The 13,791-nt window shown below is 37.1% G+C and overlaps 1 protein-coding gene across 4 annotated transcripts in view; it reads left to right on the forward strand.

Moving 5' to 3' along the window:
- Positions 1 to 13,791, forward strand: part of CCDC186 (coiled-coil domain containing 186) — a 54,601-nt gene that overhangs the window by 20,864 nt on the left and 19,946 nt on the right. For all 4 annotated transcript variants that reach the window (XM_023206645.1, XM_023206648.1, XM_023206647.1 and 1 more), the window contains 3 exons: positions 2,796 to 2,924; positions 8,345 to 8,557; positions 9,499 to 9,618. In XM_023206645.1, coding sequence (XP_023062413.1) covers positions 2,796 to 2,924; positions 8,345 to 8,557; positions 9,499 to 9,618 — 462 coding nt within the window. The remainder of the gene's footprint in view (positions 1 to 2,795; positions 2,925 to 8,344; positions 8,558 to 9,498; positions 9,619 to 13,791) is intronic.

A 13,791-nucleotide genomic window follows, 5' to 3' on the forward strand; every position in this document is an offset into this window, starting at 1 on the left:
TCCCAAAGTGCTGAGATTACAAGCATGAGCCACTTCACCTGGGCTTGTCTCTGTTTTTCTATTCTTCATTTCATTAATTTCCATTCTAGTTTTTATTATTTTCTTCTTCCTCTTGGTATTCAGTTTAGTTTGCTCTTTTTCCAGTGTCTTAAGATGGAAGTTTAGGTTATTTATTTGATACCCTTTCTTCTTTTTTTTTTTGAAACAGCATTTTACTCTTGTCACCCAGACTGGAGGGCAGTGGCGCGATCTCAGCTCCCTGCAACTTCGGCTTCCTGGGTTCAAGCGATTGTCTTGCCTCAGCCTCCCGAGTAGCTGGGATTACAGGCGCCCGCCACCACACCCAGCTAATTTTTGTATTTTTGGTAGACGGGGTTTCACAATGTTGGCCAGGCTGGTCTTGAACTCCTGACCTCAGGTGATCCTCCTGTCTCTGCCTCTCAAAGTGCTGAGATTACAGGCATGAGCCACCGCACCTGGCCCCCTTTCTTCTTTTTTAATATAGGTATTTAAGGTTATAAATTTTCCTCTAAGCACTCATTTAGATGTGTCTCCTAAGTTGTGATATATTATGTTTTCATTTTCATTAGTCATCTAGTACTTCCTAATTTCCCTTGCAATTTCTTCTGTGTTTATTTAGGGAGTTATGTGGTTTAATTTTCACAAATTTGTGAATTTCCCAAATTTCTTTCTGTTACTGAGGTCTCATTTTATTCCATTATGGTAGGAGCCCATACTCCATATGATTTTAATCATTTAAATTTATGGAAGTTTGTTTGTAACCTAGCGTGTCCTCTGTCATGGAGAGTATTCCATGTGCACTTGGTGAAAGTGTATACACTGCTGTTCCTGGGTGGAGTGTTGTGCAGATGTATTAGATTCCATTGTTTTGTAGCGCTTAAGTCTCCTATTTCTGTGTTAATCATCTGCCTAATTCTATTCGTTATTTGAAAGTAGGGTAGTGAAGTCTCCAACTATTGTTGACTTGTCTGTTTTCCCTTTTATTTGTTAGTTTTTGCCTCATGTATTTTGATGCTACATTCTTAGATGCATATACATTTATCTGTTAGATCTTTCTGATGGCTTGATCTTTTTTATTTTTATGAGCTATTCTTTATCTCTGGTAACATTCTTAATTTTAGTCTGTTTTTTATGTAAGTGTAGCCACTCTTCCTTCTTTATGATTGCTGTTTGCATTATATATGTTTTCCACTCTTTTCAGTTTGTTTGCATTTTGAACCTAAAATGCCTTCTGTAGACAACATATGGTTGAATCTTGTTTTTTTAATTAAGTCTGTTAATTTCTGCCTTTTTATATGGTTAGTAAATCTACTTTCATTTAATGTTATTATTGATGGTGGGATTTATGTCTGCCATATCGTTCGTTTTCCATGTTTCAAGTCTTCTTTTTCCCCTATTCCCCCTTCACTGCCTTCTTTTGCATTAAGTGAATGTTGTCTAATATAACATTTACATTTCTTTCATGATATTTTCTTTATACAGTACATTAATTCCCCCTTATCTGAGGGGAATTTCTTCCAAGATCCTAGGTAGATGCATGAAATTGTCAGTAGCACTGAACCCGATTGCCATTAATCAGAATATGTTTCTGTTTATGTCTGCCCCTGACAAATCAATGCCCTTTTCATTTTCTTTTTTTTTTTTTCAGAGACATGGTCTCATCACTCTGATGTCCAGGCTGGCGTACCATGGTGGGATCACAGCTCACTGTAGCCTCAAAATCCTGGGCTCTAGCAATCTTCCTGCCTCAGCCTCCTGAGTAGATGGGACTACAGGCATGCACCACCATGCCCAGCTAATTTTTAAAATTTTTTGTAGAGATTGGGTCTTGCTGTGTTGATTGTGCTGGTCTTGAACTCCTGACCTCAGGCAATTCCTCCCCCTCAGCTTTCCAAAGTGCTGGGATTACAGGCGTAAGCCACTGCCTGTCTCCTTTCCCATCTTAACAAGGCACTCATGCAGTGTGGCCGTAACTTCTGAAGTTTGAGGTGTGACAGCAAAACTAGCATGAATTTCTTTTTTCTTCACAGTTTCATGGATAGAAGATTCATTCTTACTGTAGATCTTAGCAACCTCAGCATATTATTTTTTTTCTTTCAAGTCACCATTTCACTTAAAATAAGCACTTTAAAGCCTCTCTTTGGCACTTGTGAATTGCCAGCATCACTATTCTTATACTCTGGGGCCACTAATACGTAAACTTACTTATTTATTAAGGGCTAAGTGTTGCTGCACACAAGCACTGTCATCCTGCCATAGTCAATCTGGTAACTGAGATGGCTGCTAAGTGACTAACTGGCAGGTAGTGTGTACAGTGCAGACATGCTGGACAAAGGGATGACTCACAGTCTGAGTGAGACATAGTAAGACAGCACAAGATTTCATCACACTATTCAGAATGTCATGCAATTAAAAACTTGTGAATTGTTTATTTCTGGAAGTTTTTATTTAATATTTTTGGACTGTGGTTGATTGAAGGTTGCTGAAACCATAGAAAGTGAAGCCACAGATAAGGCAGGACTCTACTATGTTTCTTTGCGTTATTCCTTAGTGGATATTCTAGGGGTTGCCAGATACCTTAACTTAACGGTTATCTCCAGATTTTTACTAAATGCCAATGAAATATAGAAGCATTGCTGAAAGTTTTTATTTCTATAGCTGAAGTATATTCATCATATTCTTTATGTTTATTTATTTTGTTTATATTTATTTGTGGTATTCGTGGTCTGTTTGGTATAGCTATAAAAATAATTTGAAAATAATTTTCTTTACAGTTAGAATCAAGAATAGAAGAACTTAATAAAGAAGTTAAAGCTTCCAAAGATAAACTAGTAGCTCAAGACATTACAGCCAAAAATGCAATTCAGCAGTTACACAAAGAGATGGCGCAACGGATGGAACAGGTATTTCTCACATCGTTGTCATTATTAACTTGATATTCTGGTGACTCTTGTTTGTTAAAATAAGCTAACACTGTTAGACTATTTTGGACGTCACTATTATTTTAATACTAGGTAATTCTTTTATATAAAAATAAGCCATTAGGCCAGACTCGATGGCTCACGCCTATAATCCCAGCACTTTGGGAGGCTGAGGTGGGCAGATTGCCTGAGGTCAGGATTTTGAGACCAGCCTGGCTAACATGGTGAAACCCCATCTCTACTAAAAATAAAAGTTAGCCGGGCATGGTGGCACAAACCTGTAGTCGCAGCTAGTTGGGAGGCTGAAGCAGGAAAATCATTTGTACCTGGGAGGCAGAGGCTGCAGTGAGCCAAGGTTGCACCACTGCACTCCAGCCTGGGTGACAAAGCAAGACTCTGTCTTAAAAAAAATAATAAAATAAGTCATTAGAAATTCTAAATCAATTTGTAAATACATACAGATGAATAAATTAAAGCATATGGAATAAAAAGTGAATTTTTAAAAAATCTCTATGTCTTCTTCCCTTGCCTGCAATCCTTTTATATCCCATTCCTTGTTCCATAGCTAATTATTGGTATTTTGGTTATGTATCTTACTACATATACATGTACAAGTCACACCTGTTTATTTGTGCATGGTCATATACTTTTTTCCCCCTGCTTGATTGGAATAATACTGTACATCTTTTTTGTAACCTTTTTTCCCATACTTAATATACGTTGGTGTTCTTTTTGAGTTGGTATATATGATCTCAGAAGAGGTCATTTTAAGCAGTGCTTTTTTATTATTACTTGCCTGAACTCTATGGATGACATCTTTGTTATCTTCATTTCCGTATCCACAAAACATAGCACAGTATCTGACCAACAATTAGTCCTCACAATGAATTGAATCTGAAAGGTTTAACTCACGCCTTCATTATTTGACTGTGGTGGATCCCACCCTTTCTACTCTGAAGCTGCTACTGTAGATGGCATTCTCTGGAAGGAAGGACTTTAGGAAACTCATTATCCTCAGCCTTTATTTGGATGATTCTTTAAAACATGCTGACCCCTTGCAATAGAAATGTTATGTTTAAATCTCCTCCTATCAGTTCTGAACCCTTTTGTACTAATTGAAGGGAAATAAAGAGCTGAAGAGCTTAAGAAGTAACTGGTTTTAGCAGGGCAAAAATAGCCAGCCAATCATTAGAATCATCTGGTGAGCTTTCCTTCCCTCCTTCTTCCTTTCCTTTTCCTTTTCCTCTTCCTTTTGCCCTTGCCCTTCCCCTTCCCCTTCTTCCTTCCTTCCTTCCTTCCTTCCTTCCTTCCTTCCTTGTTTCCTTGTTTCCTTCCTTCCTTCCTTTCTAAAACTCTCTGAAGCTTAATATTTAAAATAAAATAGTAGTTGGTGTACATGGTAACAATTCAAACATTTGAAAAAGTCTTCTTCCAAACATTTTACCCCCTTCCTAAAGGTAACCACTGATGCCAGTTTCCTGTGTATCCTTCCAAAATTGTTTGTTGCATAGACACTTGTGTATTTTTCTTTTTTCCTTCCCTGCCTTTTAAAAAACAAATGGCAATATACTACACTCACTACTACATATGTTTTCTCCTTAATGATGAAGAGTGTAGGTGATGCTAATAATAGTAGCTGATATACTGAGTTTTAGCTGTGTGCAAAGCCATGTTCAAAATACGTTACAAGTGTTAACTTGCTTGATCTTCACAACCCTAGGAAGTGGATATTATTAAAGTAGATTTTGGAAAACTGATCTATTTAATTATTAATAGATCTGCCTCATTCCTGTTTTCCCCTAACTTTTCCTCCCAACTTTTTGAGAATTTTCAAGCATATAGAAAAGATGAAAGATCAGTAAAATGAACACCTGTTTATCTTTCACCTATTGTCACTAAACCTAGTAAGTTTTGTTTAAAAATAGATTCCCATATGTGTTTACCCATGTTCATGTGCACACACACATTCACCCGCTGTTTAGTTTCCAGGTTGAGGTTTCCTCATTTCTTTTTTTATGAGACGGAGTCTCGCTCTGTCACCCAGACTGGAGTGGAGTGGCGCAATCTCAGCTCACTGCAACCTCCACCTCCCGGATTCACGCCATTCTCCTGCCTCAGCCTCCTGAGTAGCTGGGACCACAGGCACCCGCCACCACACCCGGCTAATTTTTTGTATTTTTAGTAGAGTTGGGGTTTCACCATGTTAACCAGGATGGCCTTGATCTCCTGACCTCGTGATCTGCCCGCCTCGGCCTCCCAAAGTGGTGGAATTACAGGTGTGAGCCACTGTGCCTGGCCAAGGTTTCCTCATTTCATAGACCAGATAGGTAGAATGAATTTGAACCCTACTTACAAGAAGGTGTAGCTGTATTATAAATTCTCAGGGACTTGATAACATTTCCCCCACCCACATCTCCCATGGCCTGATATTAGTAAATATCACAGGGCAATGAAGGTTTTATAGCCCTAGTATACCATTCTGGATTTCTACTTTGTCTTACATCTTTTAGCCCTGGAAATTTCCCATACTTTCTTGTGAGCTCAACTATATATTAAAAGATATTTGTTATTTTTCATCTAAAATTTTTGGTATTTATGAGGAGGGTTTATCTGCCATACTTGTAGAAGCTACACTTCATTTATTTTATCTGTTGGTTATCTTATTCATGTTTTACTTATCTTTATCCAACTCAATGATAATCATCTTACTTATAGTGGATAAATCCAAATACCTTAATTGGCCTGTCTTCCTTTATTTGTGCCATAAATGGACTTTCTATAATACCTTAAATAACAGTTATTGTATTGTCTTGTTTAATACTCCCAATAATGCTATGAGGTAGGTGCTTCCATTAGCAGAATGGGGCGGGATCCAGGAGTGTGAACTTTAACAAGCACCCCAGGTTATTCCTTTGTGGTTGATCTATGGATGACCCCACGAGTAACAGAGCTATTATCTGGTGCACCATTCCTTGCTATAGTAAAGACTCTCATAATGTTTTCCGTTTATTTTTTTTTTTTTTGAGACAGGGTCGTTCGCCCAGCCTGGAGTGCAATGGTTCAATCATGGCTAACTCAGGCTTCAACCTCCTGGGCTCAAGAGAGCTCCCGCTTTAGCCCTCCTGAATATCTGGGACTACAGGTGCACACCACCATGCCCAGCTCATTTTTTGTTTTTTTTTTGTAGATACGGGGTTTTGCCATGTTGTCCAGGCTGGTCTCAAACTCCTGGGCTCAAGCGATCTGCTTACCTCAGCCTCCCAAAGTGCTGGGATGACAGGCATGACCCCTTGCACCCAGCCAAGACCCTCATAATATTTCACCTTATCTATTACAATTGTCTGTTTTCAATTATTTTCTGCCCCCCATCTCTCAACTTCAGAGAAGCTCCCATGCTGATACCAGTTATCTTACTAAAACACACATTTTAATTAGAGCTTGATTCGTCAATTCTTCTTTGGCTTTACATTGACTATGGAATAAAACCTCAACTGATTACCATGATTACCATGACAGAAGTAGTTCTTCCTTTCAGGATCTAATCTACACTTCTTTTCGTTTTCATAACTGCTTCCTTCCCACTCCAGCTAACACACCAAATTTAAGCCCTATAAAATAACTTGATATCCTCTAAATGTGTCATGCTGTTTTATACTTTTAGGTGTTTGCACATGATATTCACTCTATTTTTAATTCCTTTCCTTGATTCACCCCTTATATTCTGTTGAATTCTGCTTAGCCTTTAATACCTAGCTCAAGTATAGCATCTTTTACCCTTCCTGCCAACTCCTCCCAGGGAATGTAAGTATTTTCATGTTTTGAAGGACTTTGTACATTCATTTACTATAATTTTTCGTATTATATTATAATGTTTGTTTATATGTCTTTCTCACCAGATGGTGAGGTCTTTCAGAGGCCACAACTGCTACTTTGTTTCCAATAGCTGATACATTATCTGAATATTAAATTATTATGAAACCAGTCTTCTCTTAAAGTTGATCATGAACTATTGACTTTTTCTAAGTACAGATACTCAGTTGTCTAAAAATCTAATTCTGTTGGCCAAGTCCAGCATAATTTTCTCAGTCCTTGTCTACAAGCACATTGTTACATCCTCAGGGGCCTATCATATCCCTAATTCAGTGTCTTTCTTAAGTTGAAGATTAGTGGACTATTTCGATGGAAACAAATCCCAATTGGGAGATTTTTAAAGTACTTATACGTATATGTATAGCATTCTCAGTGTTGACTAGATGTGTTTATCAACAGTGCCAGAACTTTATGAAACATTTTTGTCAGCCATTTTTCATCAAAGCATAGAAGCTTTTCCTGCATTCTGCTAACTTTAATAATTACCTTCTTCAATTCAGTTGCATTATCAGTGTGTATTTACCACAAAAGATATTGAAAATTCCTAAAATTTGAAGTTCTATCTTTTGAAAAATAAATATGTGCTTCACCGTATTTGCAAACCATGAGTTTACGTCAAACAAGGCCTATTTGTAGAAGTTTTCGTTCTGTGAAATTTCAGAATATGGAGTTCTGGTTCATACTAAGAGACAATTTTTAAATGAGTATATAGTTTTCATACTTAATCCAATTAGGTATTTCTTATTAAGTGTAAAATGCTTCAGAAAGCTTTTCATAAATAGGAAATTAAATGGTCATTTGTTAGCATATGGCTACTTAATTTTTGAAGGGAAGTTAAAATTTTAGAAATTGTCAGCTGTGCAGTCAGGGTCCTGGCAGAAAACAGATGGCACATTTAAACTGGTGTTGAAGATAACTTAATAAAAAGACTCTTTGTCAAGGTGTGAACAGGATTTAGGGAGCCCAAAAAGGGAAGATGCAGAATTTCAGGGCTGCTGGACAAGGAGCAGGTATTACACCCCGGAGGGTAGTTGTATGGAGAGGGCACCTGACAAGAGGAATGGCTCTCAGCCAACCTGTGGGAACTCTGGAGGAGCCAGATCTCACTCTGCCTACATTCCCAAGCTTCTGCCTACTGCCTTCTGTTGGCTGAACCCAAATGGAAGTTTGAGGTCAAGAGAGCTCATTGATAGGGTTCATGATGTCATGTTCCTGGGACACCAGGTGGAATTAAAAAAAAGTGGGAAAGGGGATCTGGAGGAGTACATGAAAAATAGCAACCATATTAGCCAAAGTAAAAGGAACAGGAAAGGGCAAATGGTAGGGATATTGTACAATTTTTCTATAATTTTGACTTTTTTCTTTCATTTTAAAATTTCATGGCACAAGTCCTGGAAATTTTGGGAAAAAAAAAAAAAAAAAAAATGCATTGGTAATATAAGAGACAAAATACCATGTATTTCGATATTTCGATACATTTCCATTTGGAAAATTACTTTTCATTAATGCTAAGTAATATTTTTTTTTTGAAGGCCAACAAGAAATGTGAAGAGGCACGCCAAGAAAAAGAAGCAATGGTAATGAAGTATGTAAGAGGTGAGAAGGAATCATTAGACCTTCGAAAGGAAAAAGAGACACTTGAGAAAAAACTTAGAGATGCAAATAAGGAACTTGAGAAAAACACTAATAAAATTAAGCAGCTTTCTCAGGAGAAAGGACGGTTGCACCAGCTGTATGAAACTAAGGTATAATTTGCGCTATTTGAAATACGTTGACCTTATTTGAAATTTGTTCTCTTTGCTTTTCCGTATTTAATCAAATAATCATAATTTAACATGGTTAACACTCAAATGTAAAGTTGTTTTTATTAGTTTAGCTTCTAAAACCATGAATATTTTAGTAATTCGAGTGTTTTATTACTTGTCTGCAGAGAAAAAGTTTGCTAGGGAAAAGATGAAGTGTTGGCACAGGTTTATTAGATAACCTTTTCTTGAGCTTTCTAAAAACTTTCTTTTAAAATCTGTATGTTGGAGAAATTTGCTTCTCAAGGGAAGATTATATTTTGGAAAAATATGTATATAGTAGTGTCAAATGTGAATAGTTTTGGAGCCAGAAGTATAATTTTATATAATCTTAATGTAACACTTACCACCATAGAAGAGAATTTATGTTTTTCTTACGAAAAATATGTCTTTCTTAGATACTGTCTAAAGAAATTTCATTACTGAGCCACCTATTCAGAACCCTTCCTGTTAACTAGCAGCCTCTCAACGGTCATATTTCCAGTGCATTAGCATTTTTCAATGATAAATGTTATTTTTTTATTCATTAGCTTTTAGTTCAGGAATATTGTCATCGTTCTCAGGAATTCTGACAAAACCAATTTAGTTCATATTTCACCTTAATGCCAGCCAGTTAAAAATCATAAAGGTATGTTGTGTTGACAACACATCCAGTTGGTTAAAATGTAAATGTTAAACATCTTTGTTTCTATTAATTGGATTTAGGATTTTACTATCCTCTCATCATTTGGACTTTAAATCAGTTTTATAGTCTGTGGGCCATAGTGTGCCAGCCCTTGATTATAGTATTACTGGACTGATTACGTTGTGGGAGATATAAAAGGTAAACACATAATTAATTGATTCTATAAATGCAAATATATGATCTAGTGATATTATTTTAGGAAGGTGAAACGACTAGACTCATCAGAGAAATAGACAAATTAAAGGAAGACATTAACTCTCACATCATCAAAGTAAAGTGGGCACAAAACAAATTAAAAGCTGAAACGGATTCACATAAGGTACGTACTGTAATACAATGGAGTAATGATTAGAGTGAGCTTTAAGAGCAAATGCAATAACAGTTAATGAGGTATGAAGCTTTGTTTAGTGACCCTTGCAAGTTAGTGTGGACCTGAATATTTGGTGATTATGAAAAAGAAATGTCCTCACGTTATTTACATATTAAATGGGGTGGAATGTTAAATTTTACTATCCATAGTTTACAACACCCAAATTTGCCCTGTTCTTTAAACATTTTTTGATATGCAAAATTTAAATAACATTGTGAGAAATTGGATGAGGGAGAACGTGTGTGAATTTTCAAATTTGATTGTAAACTCTAGAAATTTTTAAAAATCGATGCTAAGATTTTATACTCAAAAAATATAAATTCTTATTTAAATATAAAGATTTTAAGAATAAGTTGCCTTAACTTTTTTATAAATATAATTTCATTGGTATTATGCCTAGTGAATATAATTAAAAAGCTAATATAAGTAATTATAAACGCTGATACCTGATGCCATAATTTTAAGCACTAACTGAGCTGATATTAGAGGTAATAAAAATCTGAAGATAATAGAATGTGAGGTAAAAGAACAACTCTGAATTGTGACTTAAGAAGTGCAAGTTTATGGAAATACCAGTTTCCAGGTTTTCACAAACAGGATTAATGATAATGGTTAAAATCATAATCATGGATTACCTCATTAAATAGTTCTAAATCAGTAGAACTGTTAATAACCTTTGGTTATATTGTATTCTCTGATACAGCATTATCAGAGAAAACTGTAGGAGGAATAGTCTCTGTTGACAGTGGTCAAAGGTAGATTAGAGAATAGTGGGTTTCCCTCAAGTCTGAAGCTGACCTACTAATCAGCACATGTGTGTGAGGAAACTACCAAGGCAGAGAAAGAATTTTCAGAAAGGAGGACGAGGACAGTCCCTGGAGCTCAACACAGCTAAACCATTTAAATTTTCCCTTTGAGTTACAGAATGAGGAATTGGAATTCCAAATTCATAAAAACAGTAATGATTCTCAACTGCCTGAGTTGCTTCAAGATCAGAACATAATACTTGGTCATATCTGATATCTGTGGTACTTTCCTCATCTTCATCTAGAGTGCTAAGAGACAGGATCCTGAAACCTGTTAGAATACTAGCACTGAGGAACACAAGAACTATTAAAGATGTATGTAAGAGATTCTTAATGGCAGTTTTGAGCTCAGATGAAACCAGATACTCTGTAAATAGGTTAGAGAAGTGGTTTAAGGCTTACTTCTGTAAGGTTACATGGTGCAGATTGCTAGAAAATGAACAAGCATATATTGACTTGGTATGTAGAAATTCACTAGTTCTTTTTAACTAAAGGTGTTTATTAACCAGCAAGCTTTGTGCATAACACTGTGTTAGATAACTTGGAGGCTATAAAAGCCTTAGGAGACACAGTCGTTACTTTGAAAGAGTGTCCGAGATGGGCTCCTGGTTACTTGTTTTAGGTATTTACCTATTGGATGTTGGAAGGAGTCCCTGGATTAAAGGATACAAGATTTAATAATCATGTGGTTAGTATAGTCTACCTCTTGAGATGTGTGCAAGAGACACGAGACACTTAGTAAATTTTTCTTGAGGCACCCTTTCTAGTTTCTGATTCCTGTCCACCAAGTCTTAGGTACTAATAATACTGCAGTCCTGTTGGTTACTGGATCCATTGTGATCAGTAGCTTCTGGTCAGACCCCCTTTGCATATTCCCAGAACTTAAGAGTAGGTGGACTGGCTACCCAGATCATCAGAGTACCCAAGAGAAACAATTTGTTTCCTTCCCTAAACTCCTTTAGGATTTAACTGAAAATGTGTTTTTAACACCTAGCCTCTAAAAACAGAAGCCTTTTATTTTGAGTACAGGGAATAAAGATGAGTTTCCCCCAGTATACGTCATCTACTTGTTTACCTACCTGGTTGCTACTTATTCACCTACCTGATATCAGGATAAAATAATCTCACTTGAACTATTGTTCGGTAGTTCAGTGGAGATTGAACAATAGTTCAAGTGAGATTATCTTACCTGATATCAGGATAAGCCTGCTAGCAATAGATGTGGCTGTGGTTCTTTGGCTACCGTGGGTTGGCTATGCTGGGTGCTTGCCAGACGTTACTGCTTCAGAGAAATTAGAAGAATAGTCTCGGACCCAGCAGCTAGACCAGCAGGAGGCTGTAAATGGTAATATTTTACAGGCCTACTGTGTGACAGGGGCTTGATATATTTTATAATATGTTCTGTACACTAGGTCACCCAAAGTAAGACTGTTGCTTAATAAGCTGTTCTCCCGAGGCTGTTGAGGTTGTCTGTCGTGTTGTCGCTGATAGTGTCATTCTTAAATGGTTTGTTTACTCGGAAGGCCCACTCATTAGAAACGAGCGGGCTTCCTATTTGCCTTGCCATTTTATCTCAATAAAACTATTCTGTGTCCATTCTATAACTCTACTGTTCTATCATTGTATTCTATTGACTATATTGCATTGTGGAATAACAAGATCCAGGTTTACCCTTCTGCCTTAAAAAACAAAAGACAAAATATATGAAATGAAGGCTTTCAGACTTGAGAAAACAGGCAGCACAGGACAGTGATCTCTGAGTGAAGGGAAATAAATGAGGTATTCCTGGAGAGTTCCAGTCTGCAGAACAAAGAGAAGAACCTAAAACAGCGTAGCAGTCTACCTGAATTGAGGAGACAGAGTTCAAAATATGGGGAATGAAGGCAGAGTCCCAGGAAAGAGAAAAATACAATCTGCAGTGAGTTCCCTTAAAGTCTTCAACTGACTACTGATCAGTACATGTGTGCGAGTGTGTGTGTGTGTGTGTGTGTGTGTGTGTTAAGAAAGGAAACTACAGAGGAGGGGAAAGAAACAGGGTCAACAGTCCCTAGAGCTCCCACAAGGCTAGGAAATTGTTCATGTTTCCATCAGCCGAAGAGAAATGACCTATCAACACACATCAGGCAGGGCTGCATCGGGCAGCCCCCAGAAGGTAATTGCTTTAGTTGTGAGGATGCATTTGCCTTAGATTAAGTCTGTTATAGATCTGCCTTAACAAAACTTTAAAAGCAAGCTTCAAATAAATTGTTTCAAGTAAATGCACTATGTCCCAAAACAAAGGCCCAAAATATTTAAATGACTACAGAGAATTCTGGCACCTAAAAGCATAAAATTTACTCTGGCATCCAATCAAAAATTACCAGGCATGCAGAGAGGCAGGAAAACGGAGACCATCATGAGAAGAAAGGAAAACTAGATCAATAGGAACAGACCCAGGTGCAGTGTCTTATACCTGTAATTCTAGCACTTTGGGAGGTTGAGGTGGGAGGATTGCTTGAGGCCAGGAGTTTGAGACCAGTCTCGGCAACATAGCGAGGTCCCCATCTCTACAAAAAGAACTTTAAAAATTAGTCAGGTGTGGTATATGCCTGTAGTACTAGCCACTTGGGAGGCTGAGATGGAAGGATCACTTGAGCCCAGGAGTTGAAGCTATGATCATGCCACTGCAGTCCAGCCTGGACAACAGAGCAAGATCCTGTCCTGGGTAAAAAAAAAAAAAAAAGATTCAGAAATGACACAAATAATAGAATTGGTAGACAATGAGACAATGATGTTAAAGCAACTATTATAAATACATTCCATGTGTTCAAGGAGATAGACAAAAGCATGAATATGATACGGAGAGACACAAAAGAGAAAAAAAAAAACAGATTGACGTAATGTCTGAGATGAAAAATACATTGGATGGAATTAACAGCAAATTAGAAACTGCAGAGGACAAGATTAGTGTACTTGAAAATATAGAAGTAGAAAATTATATGCTAGTGACTCCCAGATTTACAACTTCTACCCAGAGCTCCAGATTCATATATTTAGTTGCTTATGTCCCCTTTCCTCCATTGCTTTCCTGTGTCAATAAGTGACAATCCATCCATCTAATTGCTCAGGCTGAAAGCCTTGGATTTATCCTTAATATCTCAGTTAGCAAATCCAGTCCTTCATCAGATCTTCCTGCTCATGTCTTCTGAGTCTGTACTCACCTAGCACCTTCTCAATGATACCTTCCCTAGGAATTCTATCTAAACTTTCATCTATCCAAACTTTCTCATGTCCTTGCTTTATTTTTATTCCTTAGCACTTGCCACTAATGTATTTT

This window comes from Piliocolobus tephrosceles, chromosome 9 (genome assembly GCF_002776525.5).
Source record: "Piliocolobus tephrosceles isolate RC106 chromosome 9, ASM277652v3, whole genome shotgun sequence".
In the NCBI taxonomy this organism is placed as follows: Eukaryota; Metazoa; Chordata; class Mammalia; order Primates; family Cercopithecidae; genus Piliocolobus; species Piliocolobus tephrosceles.